The 22715-nt window shown below is 38.6% G+C and overlaps 1 protein-coding gene across 1 annotated transcript; it reads right to left on the reverse strand.

The window, feature by feature from the left end:
* Positions 1–14474: 14474 nt before the first annotated feature.
* On the reverse strand, positions 14475–19756 carry tank (TRAF family member-associated NFKB activator). The gene is made up of 8 exons (XM_056390292.1): positions 19571–19756; positions 18443–18584; positions 18059–18167; positions 17806–17876; positions 16924–16982; positions 16714–16832; positions 15754–16151; positions 14475–15108 (listed from the first exon to the last, which is right to left on the reverse strand). The coding sequence occupies exons 2-8, from the start codon at positions 18539–18541 to the stop codon at positions 14938–14940; spliced, it is 1026 nt and encodes a 341-aa protein (XP_056246267.1). The 5' UTR covers positions 18542–18584; positions 19571–19756; the 3' UTR covers positions 14475–14937.
* Between the last annotated feature and the right edge of the window lie 2959 nt (positions 19757–22715).

Consider the following 22715-nt stretch of genomic DNA (forward strand, 5'->3'; position numbering starts at 1 on the left):
ATATATATATATATATATATGGAAAAAAGTAACATAACATGATAAAATAAAAGTATATGGTTTTAAAGATTGTTTTCTACTGTCAGCTGCACGTTTGCTGCGTTATTTACCTATTTATCCGCGTTATTTACCTATTTATGTGCTATGAGTGCCAAAGTATGTCTGCCCAAGAAACCAAAATATATTATTAACACACCAAAAATGACAGTCCATGACAGGCAGTGCATCTGATGCCTTAAAATGTTTGTGATATAGCGTGAAATCATGGCGTCCCACTGAAGATGTGTTTATGAGTCCCAGTGCTGGTAAATATTTTATGCACTAAAGTTATGAACCAGTGCACTGATAACTGGGACTGCTGTGGCAAATACAGCTCACACAGAGTAAAGGAAAACCTTTGAAAAATATGTGTTTGGGACTGTTGGTTTTAAATTATTATTAAATACAATTTAGTTCAATTTCTTTCTTTTTTTTATTGTAAGACTAAACATCAAATGCCTATTGAAACCCATCAAGTCTGAGGTTGAGAAAAAACATCTTTCTGAAGAGGATATCCCACAAAATAGATCAAATGTGATGTCAGCAGGATGCAGATCCTTCACATAACTAACAGAACAAGGAGTATGTTTAGCGAGTTTGTTAGCAGCTAGAGTTAATGTAAAACCTCCGAACTTTCCATCATTGAATTACTTTTATAGACCACCTGAAGTCAAAACTGATGAAACTTCATCAGGATGTTAATGATTCAGAATTTGAAATAAAGTGTCTGTAAGTTCTTGTGCCTCCAATGCGGCGAGAGTGGCTGCAGTCAGTAGTCAGTATAAACACCTTCCAGCTTAACTTACTAACAAGGTTATTACCAAGTTAACACATAGGCCTACTGCTGTTCAGGGGGAGTGGTTTGATGTACAGTTGATTCTATGATTGTAAGGCCCTTTTAAACTCTGCTGAAGTTTCTGATACACCTGAACAACAATTTAATTCAATGCAACATTTATGAGGCTTATAGTGTCAGAAAGGTGTTGATTCAACACTGTAGTGTGTTTTTTTTTAAACTGTAGTTTGTAGATGTAGATATATTCAGTTGCATTATATTAAAACATGTTTATCTCTCCCCCTCAAGTATGTAAATGAGGGCAGGCAAAATATTAGAAACACCTTTTTCATATAAAGCTGTATTGTACAACATACAATTCTAAAAATAGATCATTTCCAGTCCACTGAATAAGTTTTGGTTTAGTTCTACTGCAGTGTGATTAACCAGCAAGTGTGCGTAGAACAATCTCTACCAGACAAGGTTAAGACAAAACCGATCAAGGCCTGATTCACTGTTGGGTACATCCACGAGTCTGTATCTCTAATGAACAGCCATGAATCTCTGCAGCTAACAAGAGGGGTCATTACAGTAGGGCTATAGGGTCCAGCAATCTATTCCTGTGAAATATACAAGCACAGGCTTGTCTGTGCCCAAGCAAAAGAGGTCACTCTCTGCTCTCCTCATTACAGGATTATGGTTCACTTCCAACACTGATCTTTAATAAGCAAAACGAGCTTGTTTCCACCCCCCACCCCCACCCCCACCCCCTGAATAAACCAATTGTTGAATCACCCATGCAGCAACTCGGTGTGTTTCCCCAGGTGCTCTGGTGCCTGTTTATCAGAATCCTCTCTTTTTTTTTTTTATTGGCTCAGTCAGCTAGTGGACATAACCAAAGAGGAGGGGGTTGATTTGTTATGCCCATGGCCAACCTTGTCCCTTGGGGAGATTGTATTGTGCAGGTTAGGATCTCTGCCCCCTGCCTTGCGCAGACTCTCCGTTGACCAGCTGAGCTTAATGCACAGGCTCTCTGTGCTATTTCTGCTCCAAAAGAAATAGACTTTTTCATTTAAATTGTAAAAAGTGCATGTATATGTCTACAATTTGTCAGTGCAGGTATATTATTCATTTCAATGACAACAAACCTCTTTGAAAGAAACATCCTACAATAATCTGAAAAAAATACAACAATAGACTGTATAATTATGAAAAAAAATATATATATGTTCTTCTTAACAATGTTCAGTTAAGCATAAAACAGTGTCCTTTTTTCAAGTGCGTTGTATCACCATTTTTTATTGTTGTGCCAAAGGAATCTGCTTGCCACCTGGGTCTAATCTAATCAATGTGAATGACAAGGAGAGAAAAAGCCTGAAAGTGAGCACCAGCTTAGGGACTTTACCTAATGCCCAGTACTGTCACTTCAATGATATGATCACAGCACACAAAATGACAACAAAATTATAGCCAGCAAGGATATGGGGACATAGTGTGCTGCTCCAGTCAGGTGAAATTGCTTTTTCCGACTATGAAATGGCTTGTCTCTTGTCGGATGGGTAAACATTTCCTTGTCAGGCCAGTAATAAGGAATGAGGCACAGTGGGCTGAACTAAGAGGATAGAGCCAAGGTTATTTGGGATTCATGACAGGTAGTGGCTTATATTACAGCGGCACTAAAAATTTCATGGGAATGCATTTAAGATGGCCTTTAAGTTATTTATATGTTGTTTGCCAGACGTCACATTGCAATTTCCATCAATAAATCAAAGTGAAGTATTTCGTCCCTTCTTCCTGCAGGTCTTTGATTTTTTTTAAAACACACAAAAAAAACAAAAAAACAAAAACAGAAAAAGAAACCGGTATTTACCTTAAGTCTTTAATTGCCTAGCACAACTAATCTGACCAAGTGTGGTGGTGCTTTGTGCTATGCTAACATAACTATCGCCCCCTGTGGTTTCCTGCCAGCAGTGATCTGCTCTGTCAGAGGGAATCAGGGTGCTCTTTGACAGAAAAGACAGCTGGAGGCCTGCAAAGGGGCGGAGTGGACAGTTGTGGCTTTTAAACCCTTATTAGCCGTCCTCCCTGGACACACCAAGACACGCGTCCTCGCAGAAGTGCACTCCTACACCTGCTCATTATTGATGGCCTTTAAGGGTCGCCCAGCCATACCAGACCCAGCCGTGATTCTTCACCACAAAGCTCACTGCAAATTAACCTCAAGACAGGTGATTATGATGTTCAGGGAAAATACAGGTGACATGGCACCCTGTGCTTATACCATACCTGAGCCTGCACTGAAGGGGCCGTTCACCCAAAACAAATATCTATACATGTGTTTCTTTATCTGGAGCAGAGTAAAATAAAAGCATGATTCTAGCTCATTAACAGTCACCAATCCAAGACACGTTGTAGCCCCTGGTTCATTTTATCCCTTTATTCTTACAGTATTCCCACCCATTTAAATACATTACTCCAATTACTTTCATAGTAAGTGAACACATTTACACTGTTTTCCCATGCAATGTAAAGCATAAACTAAGATTTTTGTTAACCACATAATTTAGATTTATTTTCTTTTGATACTATTTGTCTGACTGTGCATTTATTCAGTGACTGTTTTGTCATCTCATACACGCTTTTTTTTTATTATTCAATATACAGTTTGTTGCATGGTCATAACCACAGTCCTGCGCGACACATCATTAATATGCCATTTCCTATTCAATACAATTATTTAACACATGTCTTAAATTAGGCAGCGCATATGTTGTAAGATATTTTTAACTATAGTCTTTCTGTTGCTGCCAGTTGTTTCTACATCACAGGACAATGACAGCACGATAATTAACACACTCCTATGGAAATGATAGTATAAGTCTATGGGAGAATGAGCCATGAGCTATCCACGCTGCTCAGCTGAGCTCTCCCCTTTATGAAAACTAAATAACGTGAATACAGATGGTGGAATGTAAATTCATGCATAATTATAGATGTGTGAATTTTGTCTCATACCAATTCTGCAGCAAAGTTAACACCTGCAAAATGTAATAATCCTTCGGGTACTACTATCCCTGAGAGTAATGTTGTGTATTATTTGTCTTAACAAATGGTGAGAATATAATGTCAGGAATCACAAAGTTAGTGGAGAGGCTAATGTCCCAACGAAAACTTCTTTTATCACCTGCTTCTGAACTGTTATCAACTGTTTGGTTTGTTGCTAGTCTCTTTAAATTTTAAAGAGCCTGTGTGACCCAGCGAGTGCAGTTGGGGTTTGTGACCATTTTGTTATTTCTGCTGCCATGCACTGTCAGATGTCTGCAAGTGAAGAACATGGCCACTGTCCCCAGTATGCCCAAGGCATAAAAAATTCAGAATAACTCTACTTTTTAAGCCATTTCTGATGAAAAGCACACAGAAATGAAACTGACTTATGCCAAATGAATATCATTGGATTGCCGTGATTGTGAGGCTGATGTTTGTAACTTTGAAATTATTTATAAAACATCAGTTCCATTTTAAGAGTAGCCATGCCATGAAGTGTGCACTTACTCCTCTGAGAATCCTCTGAGATTTCCCGAGCACTATCAGCCTAAACCTGAACAATAGAAAACAGAAGGCTCCAGTCCAGTAACTTAAGCTTTGCCTATTTGATGTGAGCCTACGCTGCTTAGACAGGATGAAAATAAGTACTAATTACCCAGTCACAGCTGTGTCTCTATTGTTTAATCAATAACTAGGTTGACATGATGATGAATATTTAATCCAAAAACAACAACTCACTGTTACCTGATTAATCAGCGTCCAGGATTTGCTAACTAAATATCCTGAATTATAACCACGAGAAAAACTGGTGATTCACCTGCAAAAGGAATACTTATAAAATTAAACATATATGCTGCAGAGATCCTTTGAAAGAAAACAAAATTCTTTGTTTGAAGAGAAAATATTTTGGGGAGAATAGGAGCAAACAGGCGACTGTCGTGTTACAAGAATAATCTTCATTAAAATCACAGGCAACAACACCAGGCCAACACACAGCTCATTGGGAATGCAGTGTGAAAAGAGAGGCCCACAGATTATCACTCTACGTAACTCATGTTTAATTTATCCAGGAGCAATATTGTCAAGAGCCCTACCATTCCAAAGACCTAGACGCTGATAAAAGCTGGAATAAGACTCAGGGAAACCCAAAAATAACACAGGCTTCAAGTAAAATGTCGCAAAATGGAGAGAGCACACTTGAGAGCGAAAGCATTAGAGACATCTACCGATATGTTTAGCACAACTTCACAGTAGTGTAATATAACTGCTTTAGGATTGTTAATATTTCAAAAGATGACTTCTAAATGGATTTGACAATAAAATGTGCACACAACAACCAGACATGATACACAGCACTTAACCTTTGCTCTGACTTGGAACTATTCTACAAAAACCTGCACCTCCGCAGCTACTGTATAGTCTTTAAATCTGAGCGATACAAGTAGAAAAACAAAATAGTCTTACATTCGACTGTAAGAAGTAACCCTAAACCAATTTCTGTGTGCTCTATGGTGTGTTTTTTCTCCTACTCCTCCTCCTCCTCCCCATGGCTGAGTGAAATGGAATTGCCTCTCACATTCAAAGACAGCTCTAGGAAGGTGATAATAGAGCTACTCCCTGCTGTCTGCAGGCAGGAAATAGGAAAGTGGCATATGGGGCCAGGAACCAAATAGAGAGGAAATGTGACCAGGCAAGGGAAGGAACTAAAGGAAAGGTTAATGATCAGCTCTGAATTCTACAGGGAAGAGAACCATGTTCCAAGTTGAGAGGAAAAATAAATGTGACATGATTTATGTCTCCACCACTCACATCTAGGCTGTCACAAACAAACACATGGAAATCAGTTTATTTTCTTGAAAAACTTTGCCAATGGTAAGGCTGAAAAAGAAATAAATGTAGAGATGGGGATTTTTTTTTTTTTTTTGTAATATTTCATCCATACAGCTGCACAAGTGAGGAAGAAGATGCTGTATGTTTTTTAGAAATGGCATAGAGAAAAGAAAATATTGCACAGTGTCATAATTTCACACTGGTTAGAAAGATGAGAAAGACAGACAGTACCGTATAATCAAGAAAGAATCCATCTTCACAGCCTCACCAGTATGCTCCAACAAGTGTGAACTACTGCCTGGTGTCCTACTGTTGCCTTTACAGCAGCTCCCCGGCCTGCAGCCATCTCCTTTAGGAACTGATCCACTCTTTAAATGACCAGGAAACTAAGCCGCTACACTGGGACTAAATTAAACATTGGACACCGTACACTGATTCGAGTATGAGAAAAGAAAGGGAGGGTGGGAAGGAAAAGATAAATCATAGAACAACTAAAAACGTTTGCAGTGAATGTGAGTGAAAACATGAAAATTAGTGCTGTGAGTGCAATGCTGTGGGTGTGTTATCATTAAGGGCGATGTAGGCTACATTAGCAGGGAGTGAATTTGCTTTCAAATTTTCACCCTGTTACCACACCTTGGTTGAAAGAGTTTGTGACCTTTCACCACGAGACTGGATTCTCACCCTTTAACTATCAGTTACATCTGCTGTAAAGAAGGAATCAATTTTGAAGCAATTTGCACTTGGTTTGTGCTGCCACTGAGCGTCTGATAACATTCATTGTAAGTTGTCTTTTTAATTATCTGAGGAAGTGGTTGACACCAAGGCAGGAATAAGATGAAAAGTGACTGGAACTGTGGACTTAAAGGATCAACTGTCATACATAGTGAAGAATTAAGCAGTATTTTACAAATACATAGGGGCCCAGACGCACAATCACATCTAACATGTAAAATTAAGAGTTATATATTATCATCAGATATCAGCAGATTAGACGTAAATCTTGACATACTGCACACAAAACTCCATCTAAACACTGGATTAAAATATCTTGCTGGGAGACATTGTTGTAGCAACAGCTGGACATTAGAGACAAAGCAACATCACGCAGGCCAGCTTTTCCCAGATCTGACAGCTAGATCATTTGAAGCTGACAAGATAACACTTAAATGCAAAGGTGACATGACAGTGTCTTCAGAGCCAGATGGATCAATACTCAGCTTGGCTCGTCAGGATATGAGCAGTGGTTCTGCAGCCATGTTTTTTTTTTTTGTTTTTTTTTTACACTGCCGTTTTGAAAATAGGCTATCACTGTCTCGCACAATGTCTGGTACGTTATCAATGAGCAGATTTCCTTTCTTATGTTGCAACTGAAATATTGATTCACTGAATTTAACAAAACAGCCCAGGATTCCAGAGGAGACCTAGAACCTTTTACCTATTTTAAAATATTTTGCATAGTCTTCATAGCACTATAATGAATCTTTTCAAAGCTCTTGAAACCCCCCGCCAGGTGTCATGAGAGTAGCAACTGGAAAGGCCACAAAACATGGAAATGTCGAGGTGACTAAAAAGCTCCATGCAAGGAGGTTTGATCAAATTCCAAACCAACTGGTGGCCATAATTATGAGACTAAAATGATCAATGATCCGTCAACTCAAAGTCGCAGTCAAAAGGTGCTCGAAGAAGCCCACTTTTCCAAAACGTCCCCCAGTGAGACAGCCAAGAAGTCCCGTAGATCAGTCAGAAAAACTCGGCAAGTTGCCTTGGTGACCATCCAGGCTGCACCGACTGGCACCATCTCTATTTTTTCCCCCCCTTTTTCTCCCATCTACATCTATACACTTAAATAAAAAATCAAATCTATCTTTCAAATATTCAACAGTCCCCTTTCCCTGGGAGAGGTAAAGGAGCATTGTTGAATAATGCAACCGGACAGGGATCTCCCAGAGATGGTCTCTACAGGCATCACTGAGTAGGTCTGATCCCACTTGAGTAGCATCTATCATAGTGACATCATCATTCACACAAGGAGATATGATAAGACAGTAGTACACTACTCTACTACTTGAGCCAACTCTAAAGCAGGCAGTGGTGTTACTCATTTAAACCAATCTACTGGCCATCTGTTGATGCTAAAATCATGGTCTGACTGCCATTTCTAAATCAAACACCATCAGTGTGCCTTTATTGCTTTCTGTTGAACGAGAACATGTTTTTGATAGAAAAAAAAAAAGATTGGTGGCTTGCGAGACACTCGCATATTCTCTTTTACCTTGTGTGATTCTGGTGGGTGTGTAAATGTAAAAACCACAGGGACAAGCAGCTAAGGAAGAAGAAAACAACATCTACATGCAGCAGCAGCAGCAGGTCTCTACCCTGCAGATTAGGGCATTGGGAGCACTTTGCAGGTTGTTGTCACAGGTATGACGAGGGAGAATCGCGCTTACTATCCCCAGGTTACACGAGGTGTGAACAAAATGTGCAGCCAATTTGTTTTATGCTGAATTAGAAGAGAAAAAAACATAACAGGAATATGTTTTGGTTTATCTATAGCTGTCTCCCATTTGATTTGAGTTGCCTGTTTACTATGTGTAATTCAGGTTTTTTTTTTTTTTTTGTTGTTTTTTTCAGTAGCTTGGAGGTACATCTGAATACGTATGTTCTGGTTCAAATGGTTATTTTAATCGGACTGCGAATGACATCAAATCAACAACTAAACACCAGACACAGCATCAGAAAGAAACCCATCCAATCCAACAAGCTCAATCAAACCACAAGGACAAAGAGAGAGTGTGAGCATTGGCACAGGAATTACTGATCTTGGGGGAATTGGCAAGACCAACGGCAAGCAAGTGTATTACATATGGCGTGCCATTTTCACAGCTTCCACAAAGAGAACACAAAAAGTGTTATATCTCACTATCTAAGACTAATAAACAACAACCCAGATATGCTGAATCTGTTTAATACTGCAACAAAGACTTGAGGTAAATGGAGCTTGTGGAGGACTGTGCAGTTGATATCTGAGCTCTGAGTACAGCGGGATGATAAGCAGTGTAGTCTGAGCTAAGCAAATACAGTAAATGAAGCCGTCCTCCCACTAATTCTATGAGGTGTCAGTCAGGAAACTGGCCCGCCAGGATGACTTTCAGCTCTAATCAAGCCAGATGGTTTCTTAACACTGAATAAATGAATTGATTTGAATGTAGCGTCTCTAAAAAGGTTCTTCTGCACATGACACAGAGGTGGTCAGCATGAGAACAAGAGAGCCACGGTCTGCTAACCTCGAGGAGGTATATTTTGAATCCCTTCAGTCCTGCTAACATGAATATGACTTAACATCTTTGCGGTGTTTGTATCTGTTATGTTGACAAAGTGTTAAGAGAAGGCTTTTGTCGTCACAATTGTACACAGCTCACGCCTCAAGTGTTATCCTCTGTGTCCTAACCCACTACACTTTATTACTATCATTAGATGGATCACTGCACTTTCCCTGTGGTGTGAACTGCTATCAATTATGCAGTCATCTTTCAATTATTATATATTGTTTAAGTACCTGCTAATGAATTGTGAAACTGCTGTGTTATGGTGTGATTGTACCGGGCAATAACCAGCTACTGTACTCTTAAGCACATATTTCAATTAGATCTTGGTGGCGATTTTTCAGTCATTAAGCACATTTGGTGTAAGAATGTCCACCTTACACTTAGCCAAAGGTGTTTCTGCAGTTGTTGTTAGCCAGCAGCCCCAATGCAAAACCACTGCTGTATGTAAGAGGACTCCAAAGACGACACAAGAGTACCCACTGTGATTTTCACTTGGGATTTTGATATTCACACCTGTACTAGGTGTTGTTTGGGAGTCTGATAAGCATGTGTGAAACCAGAGGGGCGACAAGAATGGGGGCCTTATTTGAAGGGACAGATCTTTTCAGATATCTATCAAGGACAGCACTGTTGTTTTGTATTTTCTTGTATAACAATAAGAAGGAACAAAGCTAATCAAGCACAGTGTATCTTAGATACCAGCCATGTGTCTAATTGAAGCTGCACATGGCCATATGGCCGTGTGCAAAAAATAGAAGGTCCAATAACTACATAAGGATTCAAGCTGCACGTGGAAGAATAAAATATTTCCAACATCATTGCCAGTGTGATAGTCAGTCACTACACTGCCTATGAACTGAGGATTTATCTCAAAGCTATTGCAACAATTCATACAAAATTCTACTATGAAAGAAAATGTACCAAACTGTGTATAAGGCAAAATAATTTTCAGCGTATGAAGAAATCACAGACCTTATCATTACAGGATCAGAGGCTTAAAAACAAAGTGCATGAGAGTTGCTCCTCCTCCCTCTACATTGGTGATGTTCAGAGGCAGCCTGTTATTGGAGGTGTTAATTGGCAAATTCAGTACAAGTCAAGAGTATGTTCCCTGTCGTCCTCGCCCAGCGAGGCTAGGTCATTAAACCGAGAATGGATTCTTTCATGCTGCCTTAACCCTTGAATTGCAAGTTACCCTTCCACAAACATCCCCATGCTCAATCCCACCCCCATGTGTCAAGAAGAAAAGCAACTTACACTAATTTAACAGTGACAATAAAATAACAGGAGGATGACATCTTGAGAGCCAGACTTTCAGTCGTACAGTTATTTCGAATTGGCAGCCAAATGTCTTCAAAAAGTTCAGAAGTTTACAAATGTCCAACACTCCAACCCTCCCCTGATAATCATAAACACGTCGCCTTTGCTATAGTGGCTGAACAATGTGAATTTTAGAACAATGGCATCAGCAAACTCCACTGATCAGTGCTTTTGTGTTCTGTGTATTGAACAAGGCTCGCATCCGCCTGAAACGTGAGCCTCCTTTGGGGTTCTGGGTGCGATCTCACCACTGCCTCTGTCATCACTTGCTGTGACTGCCAAATCTCTGCTCCAGAAATCAGGGCTCTCAGACCAGCACTGAAACAAACACAATGGAGAGGGGCTGTTCTGAGACTTTGCACAGGCAGCGATGGCTTCAACACATTTAATCGAACACAAAGTCAGCTCCGCCACTTCTGTACAGAGAGCACGAGGAGCCCAACGCATGGCAAGACAACTGTGAGGTGATACTCTCAGCTCGCGACGCCATGAGAGTTGGCAGTCTCTCATGCCAACGGTGACCAGTGCACACACAGTTGAATATGCTTCTCTCCTAAGTTGTTAATTATCTAAATGACATTGATGTGAAGAGGGCATTCTAGCCAGGTGACCTTCATCCACTTGCTATCTCTCTGTTTTGTTTCAGTTTGATTAAACCCTTTAGCATTTCTTTTTTTTCCCCACTTGTGTTATATCTTCTTGGCAGTGGCATGATCTGATAAACATTGTTAGATATTTAGAAATATAATATTTAGAAGAGTAATTGTTGAAAATAACTACTTAGTGGAATGGTGCCTCTTCTGTCTATTGGCTACTGCAATTATAATCCAATTACTGGCCAAAAAAAAGAAAAGTGTCTGTTTCATGGAGTTGAGATATTTTAAATATTATTATATCGCAATAAGAAATTGTTTGATATCAATCAACATCAGAAACTAAACTTACCCAGATGTGATGCCAATAGGAATTCATTCATTCAAAAACATTTAAAGGACAAATATGTAATTTTTGACTACATTAAATTCAAGTGGAGTTACTATTGATATCAGAATTGAAAATAAGTATTTTTCCCTGTTTTGCAAACCTCTAAATACTTCAGCATTTACAGATGTGTTTACAAAAATTATAAACAAATCCTCATCAAATGCATCAAGCAAATAGTAGTTGTCCATTATAAGTCCTTGTATTAAAAGTCAAGCAGTTTGGTTCTGACAATAGCTTTCAGTTGTAGTAAGAGTTTTGGTTTCAGGGGCTACACTTTTACACACAATTGAATTATTGATTGTACATTAATGTAATAATGCTTTTTGTTAATCAAGGCTTTACCATTAGACAAAACTACTGTTTTAAAATTGAAATGGCCTTGCTCAAAAACATAAATACACAGCTGCGTTCTAAATCTTCAGGGACTATTGTTGTGTAGCATTCCTGCTTGTATAATTCACCAATAATGCTCAATCCGATTTGTATTGTTTTCAGTGTGCTCTGCAAAACTTATTCAAAACGTGACAATACAGCATCTAGTAAAAACAAACAAACTTAGTCTCATTTTTTAAATTACTATTATTATTATTATTATTATTATTTTACATAACATATCTCTGCTACCTTTATTATGTTAATACAGCTTAGTTATTCTAACTTTAACATGCATTTGTAGACAGCAAGTGCAACATTTATAAGTGTCGTGAACATTTTTTGGTATATGCAGTAGTACGTATTTGCAGTACCTTCTGAAGGCTTAAAACTTATTCTTTATTTCTGTTTAGAATTCAAACTTTTCATGTGATTACCACATGTATATTCTGCATTACACCATAGAGTGACCTATTGTTCCACCAGTCTACTTAAAAACACTCCAGCACAATCAGCTCATCTTACAAGTACAAGCTGATAGCGCAGGCCACAGAGATCGGTCTGTGCATAGGATAACCTACAAGCTAAAATAAGCAGTGGTAGCATGCCAACAGCTATACCGTGCATCACTTCCCTCTCTCTCTCTCTCTCTCTCTTTCGCTCTCTCTCTTCTCTACTTGGAAATGACTGTGGTCCCCTGAAGCCAGTGACTCTCCGTCTCCCCGAACTCTCTGCAGCACGGACTGGTGGTGCAGAAGCACTGCTGATTAGCATGCAGTAATGATGGTGAGCTGGGCTCCATTGTTCTAACACCTCCCCTCTCCTCCGCACCAATCTGTCACCATTCAGTGGGCTAGAGCTGCCTCAAATGCTTCTCTCCACAAATGAGATGGATAATTAGTTGCCCCTCACGAATGCTGCACTCTTCTCACCCCTGATTGCTTTCACCTTCTTGCTCCTGGCAATTTTGACACCTTGTAATCAGCCTTCTACTTCTCCGTCTCAATCCATATCCCTCTTCTTTTTTGTCCTCTTTCATTTTTTTTTTATAGCTCTTAAATCTATTTCAAATTATCTATTTCTTCTGCCTCTGGTAGCAAATGTCCCAAGCAAAAAGATAGCACATATATCTGATATTTTACTGGAAATGATTGCAATAACAATGCCTCAGAGCTAAAGTTGAGTCTCAAACAGTTCACATTACTGTACACGCAAGTGAGTAAATACACACTGTACGGAAATACACACGCACACAAAAAAAAATCCTAGCTGTCAGTACGAGTTTCCTCTTCCAAATAACAATGAATGACAACATAATTATGAGCAAGCAGCTGTTCATGATCCCAGAGAGAAAAGCTCGCAGGCTGCACAATGTTCAACTCTTCGCAGATTAACCAGAGAGCATCATTAGGGATATGTATTTGCCAAAAAATCTGAAAAAATTCTCCCCTCTGTGTCCATGATGTGATGTGAAATGTTAAATTATGAGGTTTACATCACTCTAAAATAAACATGCATTATGTGTGGCATGCTGCATTAAATAAATATGTAATATTCAGCTTCTATTTCAGTTTAATGACTCATTAGTTGGGAATAGTTAATATCATTATAACATACCATTTTTTACGCACTTCGGATCTATTTATGAAACAGTGAAATGCCGTGCGCCAAAAATATCAGTTAAGGTTGAAATAAGAAAATAAATCAGTCTTTAATGCACTATTTGATTATTGGAAGTGAGTTATAATGCCTAACACTTGTACAGAAAAAAAAAGGTTGTTTACAGACTTCACACCAGCTCATCTACCCAGCACAAGTGTTACCAGTCCATAGCTGAAGGGCTGCAAGGTCCTCTCTGCACAACTAAGTGTTCCAACACTCGCGTCTCCCGTTCCTTTAAACATCATCACATTGCTTGGTGAAAATCACTGCAATTGTTTGCTAAGGTGTGAATAAATACTGCAGAAATCACAAGCCGATGCTGCTGTTTAGAAAGACTCAGGTTTAGTCAAATGATAGGTGTGCATACTGTAAAAGATGCACTTTCACACAGTGATCAGACGGTGACTGACACATCATCTGCTCTGTTCTATTTCCAAATTATGATTACCTGTATTTCACCGTTCAGCACTTTACTCTAACATTTTGTGAAACTGTCAGATATTTTTAGAATTATTAAAATGTACTCTATTATGTAATTTAAAACTGGCATACCTAGAATGTATTATTTTATAATCATGTATAGCATAATTTAAGTAAACTCTTCATATCATGTTCCTTTAACCATTAAAATAAAATTTCTTACATTAATACATTATAATATTGCATATGGTAAAATCATTACTATATAAATGGAAAGGTAATTGGGCAACTAATTAAACAATAAGCTTGGGCCTGATGTTGTGCGTTACCATCTGTGTAGGCAATTTTAACGAACACATGGCAAACTAACTTTTAAACTTATTTCAATGTTATAAATATTGTCAGATCTGCACCAATAATGACATACAGCTGCTTCAAATTATCCTGGCGTACAACTTAGAAGAACGATGGGGGTTTATGTGAAAATAGTGTTAATCAACATGTCCTCCATTCTATAAAAGCTTGATTGGTTTATGTTTGAGTGATTTGATGCATATTGTTGGCATTCTTAATACACAGCATATGGTTGTTCTATGAGATATAAAATCCTGGCGCCAACATAATAAGGGGGCAGAGCTGTCATATTTCAGCAGATTATCGAAAATTTCAATGTACAAAGAGAAGAATTAATGTCTCTCTAAAGGGATTTTTTATTTTATTTATTTTTTTACAAATTATACTTTGAAATGAAAATGTATATAAATCTGTTCAAGAAATAATGGTAATATATACACATGATGTCTTCATGTATGGATGTGGACTACCCCACTGTGTCTTCTGTTTGCATGTTGAAAACCATTCAAATGATAAAATTGTTGCATGAGTAAATGTCGGCTTTATTTGCTCATATATACCATATTATGCATAATCGTCACTTACTATAGTAAAATCTCAGCACGATATTAGAAAAATATAATGGGAGGAGAAGTGTACCATTCAATTCTTCAATATTAAATAAATGGATTCAAGTCTTATTGCAGTGTCATTTCAAATCCAGTACAGCGCATGTACTTCATGGCATGCAGGACCATGGCAGACCATGAATACAGTAAAGTCTTGGGAGTAGTTAAGGCCTTAGCCCGTCAGTCTCTGCTTCCACTGTCAATTGTCGGCTTCATTCGTATGAGAGAAATGCGAGTAGAGGTGGCTGCTCATTCGCTCCTGAGGAACCACAGCGTTGCAGAAAGCACATTTATCAGGACTGCTGCTCTGAGGCGTCGCCAGCTCTGTCCCCACGTCAACTGCATCACACAGCTCAGGGCTCCAGAGAGGCTGCAGAGCAGGATGAACCACAAAAAACAATATATTATTCATGCTCTAAACAATCCTTACACTCACTTTATTAAAGCATGCTGGGCCACTTGGTCTTCACGTTGAAGTATCTGTTGAACAGGTCCTCTGTCAACCCAACATCCTGTACAAATACTCAGCAGCACTAAAGGCAAAAGGTTTATTCTCAAGTGTTTAATTATCTTACTATTTATGTGTTCATCCTGGCTATTAAAACAGTCTATTATAAATGCCGATGTTGATTTAATCCAGGGGAAGAATCATATTATGAAAAACTGGACCAACTTTTTTGCAGATCTTGCTGCATGCCATTCACAATTTTTTATTAGGCATTTATACACATCAGCAAATAAAATCCCACTTAACCATCATACTTGCTTCATCAGATTCAGACAGTGTAATGTGCTTCCATCTGGCTCACACTTTCCAGCAAAGATGCCAAATATAACCAGAGCATCCATGCTTAAGTAAAAAAAGAATCAGCACACATTACACAGTAATACATTTCAAGTTAAGCCAAAGGGATTTTTTTGGACTTCACACTGTTTCACTCCTCCATTAGCGAAGACCAATCATAAACTGATAATTTGCTACTAGTTTTCTCAGACCTTCTCCTGTGATTCTCACCTGCTGGGGTCCCCGCACATTCTCCTGGGAGAGCGAAGATGATGTTGAGTGGGAGGGGGATGTAGGGTAGACAAAAGGCATGGGCAGGTCCACGGGCTCCTCCTCTGTCATTGCGGACGGGACACTACTGAGAGGTGGCTTCATGGACATAGTGAGACCAATGTGTCTCTCTGGAGCACTGTTCAGGAAGTCATATTCACTGTCCGCAGAGGGCGGGAATTTGACACTGAGTTTGGCGAGAGAGTCTACTAAGTCCCTGTCCTCGGGGCTGGCGCCACGGGACGCCAAAGACGTGGGCGGGAGTGGGATATCCACTGCTGACCTTAGCACTGAGGAAAAGGGTCTCTCTGCCTCTGCTGTACGGTCTGTGCACTGGATGGGCATGGAGAACCGCTGATCTGTCAGATGGCAGAAAAACATGAGATTTTACACAGTTTTTCTGTCTCAGTCAACATGTTGACGTATTTCAGTGCTGGCTTTAAGGACATTTGAGCTTGGCAAGGATTTGAGAAGTTGCAGAGACATTAAATATATTTCAAGAGTATTCTCACATTGGTCCTTTCAATATGTATATAACAAAAAATATTTTCTAATCATACTTTACATTATTATATGAATAATTATATTATATTATTGATTATACATCCCGTCTCCAGAGCCAGCTTTGTACATTTGTCAGTGAAATTATTAAATGTGTTTATCCATGCAATTTTCACAGAGGTGGCCAGCCATGGTTCGAAAGGACAATGAGGCATTCGTGTACAGTCCTAGTTAAGGTGTTGCTATCTAATTATCTTAAGGAACAAAGCAAAAGCTAATAAACACATAAGTTGTTATGACATATACAAACCTATTTAAATTCAACACAATTTATTTTAAGTAACTGAATTAATAAAAATCTGGAGTTAGATTCAGGCCTTTAAAAAACAGCAGATAATATCAGATAAATGTTAACATTACCATTTGATGTATCACTTCCTCCATGGAATCTTTTTAGGTGATCTTTTTGTCTTTGGGTTAGAGACCGAATCTGCCGGAATTTCCCTTGAATTGCTTCAAATACATCCAGCATGTCCTGGCTGACAAACAAATGAATTAAGAATGAGAAAAAAATCCAATCTTTAGCAGTAAAAAAAAAAAAAAGAAGTCTGTGCAAAGAAAGACACATACTAGTCAACGCTGCTGCTGACTGGCAAATTAGGAGCAACAGCAACAGTGCCTGTATTCTCCTGAAAAAAAGACACATTACATTTATAGCGTTCATTAACACCTATTATCCAAGGGCATATTGTTAATACATTTGCAGTTTTATTAATACATCACAACTTTATTTTTACTAGTGAAAAATGTAAAATAATGAACAGTAAAGCTCAGACTGCTCCAGTGTGCACTGATATTATCCTCTAGCACCATCTGGTGAAGTAAAAGTGGACACACTTTGTGTGCAGTAAAACAGAGGGTGGATACTATTTACAGCAGCAATGCAATCGGAGGTCTCCTCAGTCGTTTGAATAATTGGAAAAAAATTAATGGAAGCATGGAAACGCTATAAAAAAAACATCTGTGCCTTCTCATCAGGGCAAACGCCTGAACAAGAACAGAATTTCTTAGATTTAACTATCATGAAATGATCTGCAAACTGCTTTAGAGCAGTGTAGACAAGGGTTAGCAACACTGGAAAAAATGTTATATTTGTGTTGTGCAGCCACAGGTACTGAGATAAACAAAAAAGTTACTTAAAAGATGATGCTTACACCTTAAAATCACAAAGATAGTGCTCACAATTTGTCTGTCACTACGAATCACATATGAAAAAACATATTCTAAGCCTCATAGTTAACAAACATAAAATGTGCCTTTAACATCCTTGTTGTGCAGCAACATCAAGCAGAAGTACTATCAATGTGTGCTTGTGTGTGAGAGGAAGCTGTATATATGCTCGTATATTATTTCACGTGGGAGAATGAAGTAAAACCTGTATGGGAGCCAACATATAGGAGTTTTCAAACAGAGTAGACAGAGCATGAGCACAGTGTAGTGCAGTCAACATACCGGGTACTGTTTTATCCTATAAGCACTGGCCCCATCAAGGACATGGTTGCAAGGCTCACATGTCATCTCTCCTTAGAATCCAAAACAGTGAGAATTAACAGTTTGTACAGGAGGAATTGCTAGATAAAACAGATTCGGTATTATTCATGACAATCCATTACAATTTGTTCAATGCCCAGAATGCAATGCAACGCAAGAATAAATTATCTTGTTGGAATATAAGCAGAGAGATCATCTGGCATGTCTCACTAACCTGATGGTTGCCGTGTTGCTGACAACTTAGCTTGAAGTTTTGAAATCAACAGCTGCTGGTCCTCTATCTGCTTTTGAAGTGATTGAGTGTATCCCTCATAATATTTAGTCTGTGAAAATGAAGTTATTTTTTTTAAGCACCAATATCTGGAATCTGGCCCATATACGTCCGATTGTCCCATTTCATTTTCATATAAGTAATAATCAAAACAAGACTTCTTGCTATTTGACAGTGCAGAAACATAAATATAGTAAACACACTTTGAGTAAGTGAGTTACAAAACCTTTTTTGAGAAACTGGCAATGCATTCTGCTCTGTGGTGTACTATCTGTGCTATATTGGTAATGTTTGGCTCAATTCACACAAAGCTTGAAAAAGCATTACCATTTCTTGCAGCTCCTTTTTAGCATTGTCCTTTTCAATGGAGACCTGGCGATAAGCTTCAAAAGCTTTGTTGAGCTGGTCTCCAATGTTCCTTTCCATGCCGTGTGCTCCACAATCATCACTGACACAGCAGACATGAGCCCTATGAGTGAAGGTAAAAAAGGTACTCACTTTTAAAGAGAGCACTTTTTTGACTAGTTAAAAAAAACATGGAGATGCTGAGTGAATCTTTTTTGCTTGTTTTATAATGTCTCTGAACACAACTGTCAACTTGTCTTCACATGCTGTTAAAATAAATAAAAGTCAATGAACTGGTGCCAAATGATTTGCTTGATTTATGTAAGCTACTGATGCAATAACAAAACTGTGCCAAAACTGAGTAAATACACTTCCTAATCTTTGCTTATTACCAAAAAATATTGGCAGCACCAGTTGAATATCAACTAATGTGCAACAGCAGAATTTTAGTATTCACATTTCAACAACTGATACCTTGTTCTAGCTCTACATGAAATTATGTGCTGAAGATGTTGATGAACAACTGAGCCACTGAGAAGACAAATAAATGAAGTTACTCAATGCATTTGCAATATCTTGCACAACAAATATGAGACTACTGACCTGGACGGTTCTTACATTTTTGTCATTTCATGTCCAGTGTCTGGACTGATATTCAGACAACTTTTTGAGCAATTTTGTTGCAGTTGCAGCATCCTATTTACAGTTGTAACAGTTAACATGGACGTATTGGAGTGGTGCAGAATAAGAAAGAAGCTGATGCCACTCTCACCCTGAGCTGCTCATCAATTATTGCTGGATCTTCACAATAAATGTCATAGCAACACACTAACTGTCAGTGGTACTACACAGCAACGGCTCCCGGATGAAGCCAAAATAAAAGCCCACGGGCTGAGTTGTAAAATGACATTAACACTAACGCTGGAGCCTACCGGGACACAGCAGTGGAGCACTTTAAGAGTCCTTCAAAACCTAATCCACACAGTTCCGTATTCTTTACGCTGTTAGTGACTGGTTAGCCATAGCTCATTCAACCGGTGGTGGATACAGCGACCGAGCAACAACTCCACAGATCAGTTTACCTCGCTGCCAGTGAGTGTGTCCGCTTACCTTCATTCGAGTAACAGCTAAAGTCGAATTTGTTGTTTTGACACCACCGCAGCGTCGTCGCCTAATCTTCAAATGCGAAGCTACGAAGCGCTGGAGAGGATATTGCAATGTATGTTTTACATAGCCTAGTTGAGTTGGGAACTTCCCTCGGGGAATCCCCGTCTGTAGACTTCCGCCTTTACTCGACCCCGGCCAATCAGCGCGGAGCTCGGAGAGGAGAGCTGGGTGGTTAGCTGGTTGAGGGTTCTTCCAGCCTACGCGTCTGCAAACCGACCGCTGTGCATGTTTAAACTGTCTCCAAACCAGAGGTGTACTGTGCTCATTTTACTCACCAACATTTGTTTTGTTGTCTAACTAACCTTTCTGCATTCTGTCGAAAAAACTGAGCTTTGCTTCATTGTAAATAAAGCTACAACAAGCATGGTTGCATAAACGAGTTGGGGGCCCAAAGGCAAAAAAAAAAAAATGCTGTTGGGCCCCTGTTGTGGTATAGAGCTCCTCTACATGACAAGGCAACACAATAAGCAAATACTGCAGGATCTGCTTTAGTTAACATTATACCACTGGTTCAAATTCCTTAACAAATATGCAATTAATTAAATTACCCAAAAAACAGCATCAGTTGCATCCTGCATTATTACATGAGCTCTACCCTTATACAAGATTTAGAAATTGTAGCAAACTAAATATGTATTAATGATTAATAAATGGTTTAGTAATGTGTTCTACATCAGTTATAATCCGTTTCAAGTATATCCTGCATGACTGTGTCTATATGACAACGTAAATAAATAACTTATATTCTATATTTTTCATATTGTCAACAACTTGCATGAAAAAAACTGAACACTGCGTTGATCCTACAAACAAGTATTTCCTGTGTACATATACAGTAGATTATTCCTCTGAAACATAGACTGCACAACATTGAGCATTGTAGTTTATTTTGACTTGGGCCCAACATACATGTCCCACTGCCATTAATTAACCACCACATCGGTACATCAAACCCACCACTGAAAATAGTCACTATTTAATCCTGTTTGAGTAAGTGCTAAAAACTGCACTGCCCAGCTGTTTCAGGAAATTATTTAGACTTTTTCAAAAATCAAAGTATACAGTCATGATCCTTTTTTTAAAAATATTTAGTTCTAAGAGCCACAGACAGAAATTTTGCAAAGTATTGCGAGGCGGACTAATGCATTGTTTTTGGTTTTATTCTTTTTGTGGAGATTGTTGACAGTAAGAAACATATTTAATACCAAAGGCCTTACTTGGTATCCAGGTAGGCTAAGCAGTGATAGATGCTCCCAGAGTTTTTCTTAAAATGAAAGGAGACTGAGCATTTACTGTCCTTGCTCATAAACAGTGAAATAGTTCAACTCTCACTTTTACATCATCCAGCTGAACAACCTGAAAAAGTGAGTCACACATATTTACTCACTTTTATTGTTCAGTGTTTTGCTTTTTTGTTTGTTATTTCTGTTTTGGAAATATCTAGGTAGGGAAATATCTCTATAACTCTTTTGTTGTATTTTGCCCTCATATTGCATAGTTTATACCTAAAAATATATCCTTCACAAAACAACTCCCATCTAACATCCAGTGACCTTAACCTGACAGTTCATCAGCAAACAGTTAATCGAGGGGTGTGCTTTGCTAAGTTTTAGTGCCCCCTGGTGAGTTCAAATTTAAAAAAAGTAGCATGTGGCCACAACTTATACCACATGGGATCAAGTTCTTATGTTGTTGCAAAGACTCAGTAAGGTAGGCTATGATGTTAAGGCCTCCATATGCATGTCTGAAAGCCTGATCAGTGCCAGACTTATGAAATACCTAATCAAGAAGAAATGTTGAATGATAATGATAGAATATTAAGTTATGAGGAAAAACTGGGCCACATCACATGTTTGTGCTTCTTTTTCCAGTTTATTTTAATTGGCAATGATATGCTGCTAACCTTGGGTTTAATTGGGCAAATTAGAGAGAAAGATTTCTTAAAAATCAACATCCCTAAAATAAAGATGAGTATGTATCTGCTACCCTAATTAAATATGCAACTTGTTTTTCTTAATGCCTTGGACATGTTAGTAATTTCCCCACGTGTATCCTTTTAATTCTTCTTCTTCTTCTGTCTGTCTTCTTTTTTTTCTTCTTTTGCAGTGTGAACATGTGGGTCGTGAGCAGTGATGCAATACCCTGCCCTGGTAACTTCATGGTAAATGCCCCTTCTGTTTCTATACACTGGTGCGTTTACATTTCTCCAAAGCTCCCATTGTTTCATGTAGAGGTACGACCGCACATGATTTAGGTTATGCCATCTGACCATGAATAAATGCATCCATTCTCACTGTGGCACACAGTGCACCTCCCTACAAATGTTGTAGCGGCACAAAAATAACAACCACTAGATGGCAGCTAAGAGTGAGATGAAGTACCTTCTTGACTTCAATGCAGAGACCTTAACCATTAAGTAATTGAAGATTCACAGAGTTTAGAGGCAGAGTATGATGTGCCACCTACTGAAGTGATATAACCAAGTGAAACAAGACATTTCTATTGTCAATCTTATTTAATGATTACTTGATCAAAATTGCCGGTTGAATTCCATTTTATTATGATATTATTGTGCACATAGACCCATCCCCATAACTGTCCTTAATGACAAGCAACTTTAAGATGTTTTACTATCCTGCTGATATTGCTCTAATTTCTCACTCGCTGTTTCAAATGAAAGTGGTTGATATATTAATGTGGATCTGACATGATTTAAGGCCCCTTTAATATCAGTGGACATGGAAACACTTCTACAAACACGTTTACATTAACAACAACAAAATCAAATCAAATGAAAATATGTATTTGTCCAGATTAAAGTCATATCTTCATATACAGTTTACTAAACTTAGCAACAGCTTATAAGTGATGTCTTTTGATATTACTGGTCTCCAAACAACTCCGCTTTCTTCTGTTGCATTTGAAATCATCTTGAGTATCTGATAATTGAGCATTGCTTGAGTCCTTTCAGTGATCACACAATCATTTACCTCAAGTACCATTTTCTCTTTCTGTTCAGTCCTCAATCCTCCTTCTGTCCATCTTTTCCTGAGGGGGAAATTCAGTTACCCAGCCGGCTGCTCAGGAT

Source organism: Seriola aureovittata, chromosome 11, assembly GCF_021018895.1.
Source record: "Seriola aureovittata isolate HTS-2021-v1 ecotype China chromosome 11, ASM2101889v1, whole genome shotgun sequence".
In the NCBI taxonomy this organism is placed as follows: Eukaryota; Metazoa; Chordata; class Actinopteri; order Carangiformes; family Carangidae; genus Seriola; species Seriola aureovittata.

Coding starts and splice junctions, on each gene's coding strand:
- tank (XM_056390292.1), bottom strand. CDS start 18,541: ATGGAAAGGAACATTGGAGACCAGCTCAACAAAGCTTTTGAAGCTTAT. Junction 17,877..18,058: donor AGCAACACGGCAACCATCAG/GTTAGTGAGACA, acceptor TTGGATTCTAAG/GAGAGATGACATGTGAGCCT. Junction 16,983..17,805: donor ATAGGATAAAACAGTACCCG/GTATGTTGACTG, acceptor TCTTTTTTTCAG/GAGAATACAGGCACTGTTGC.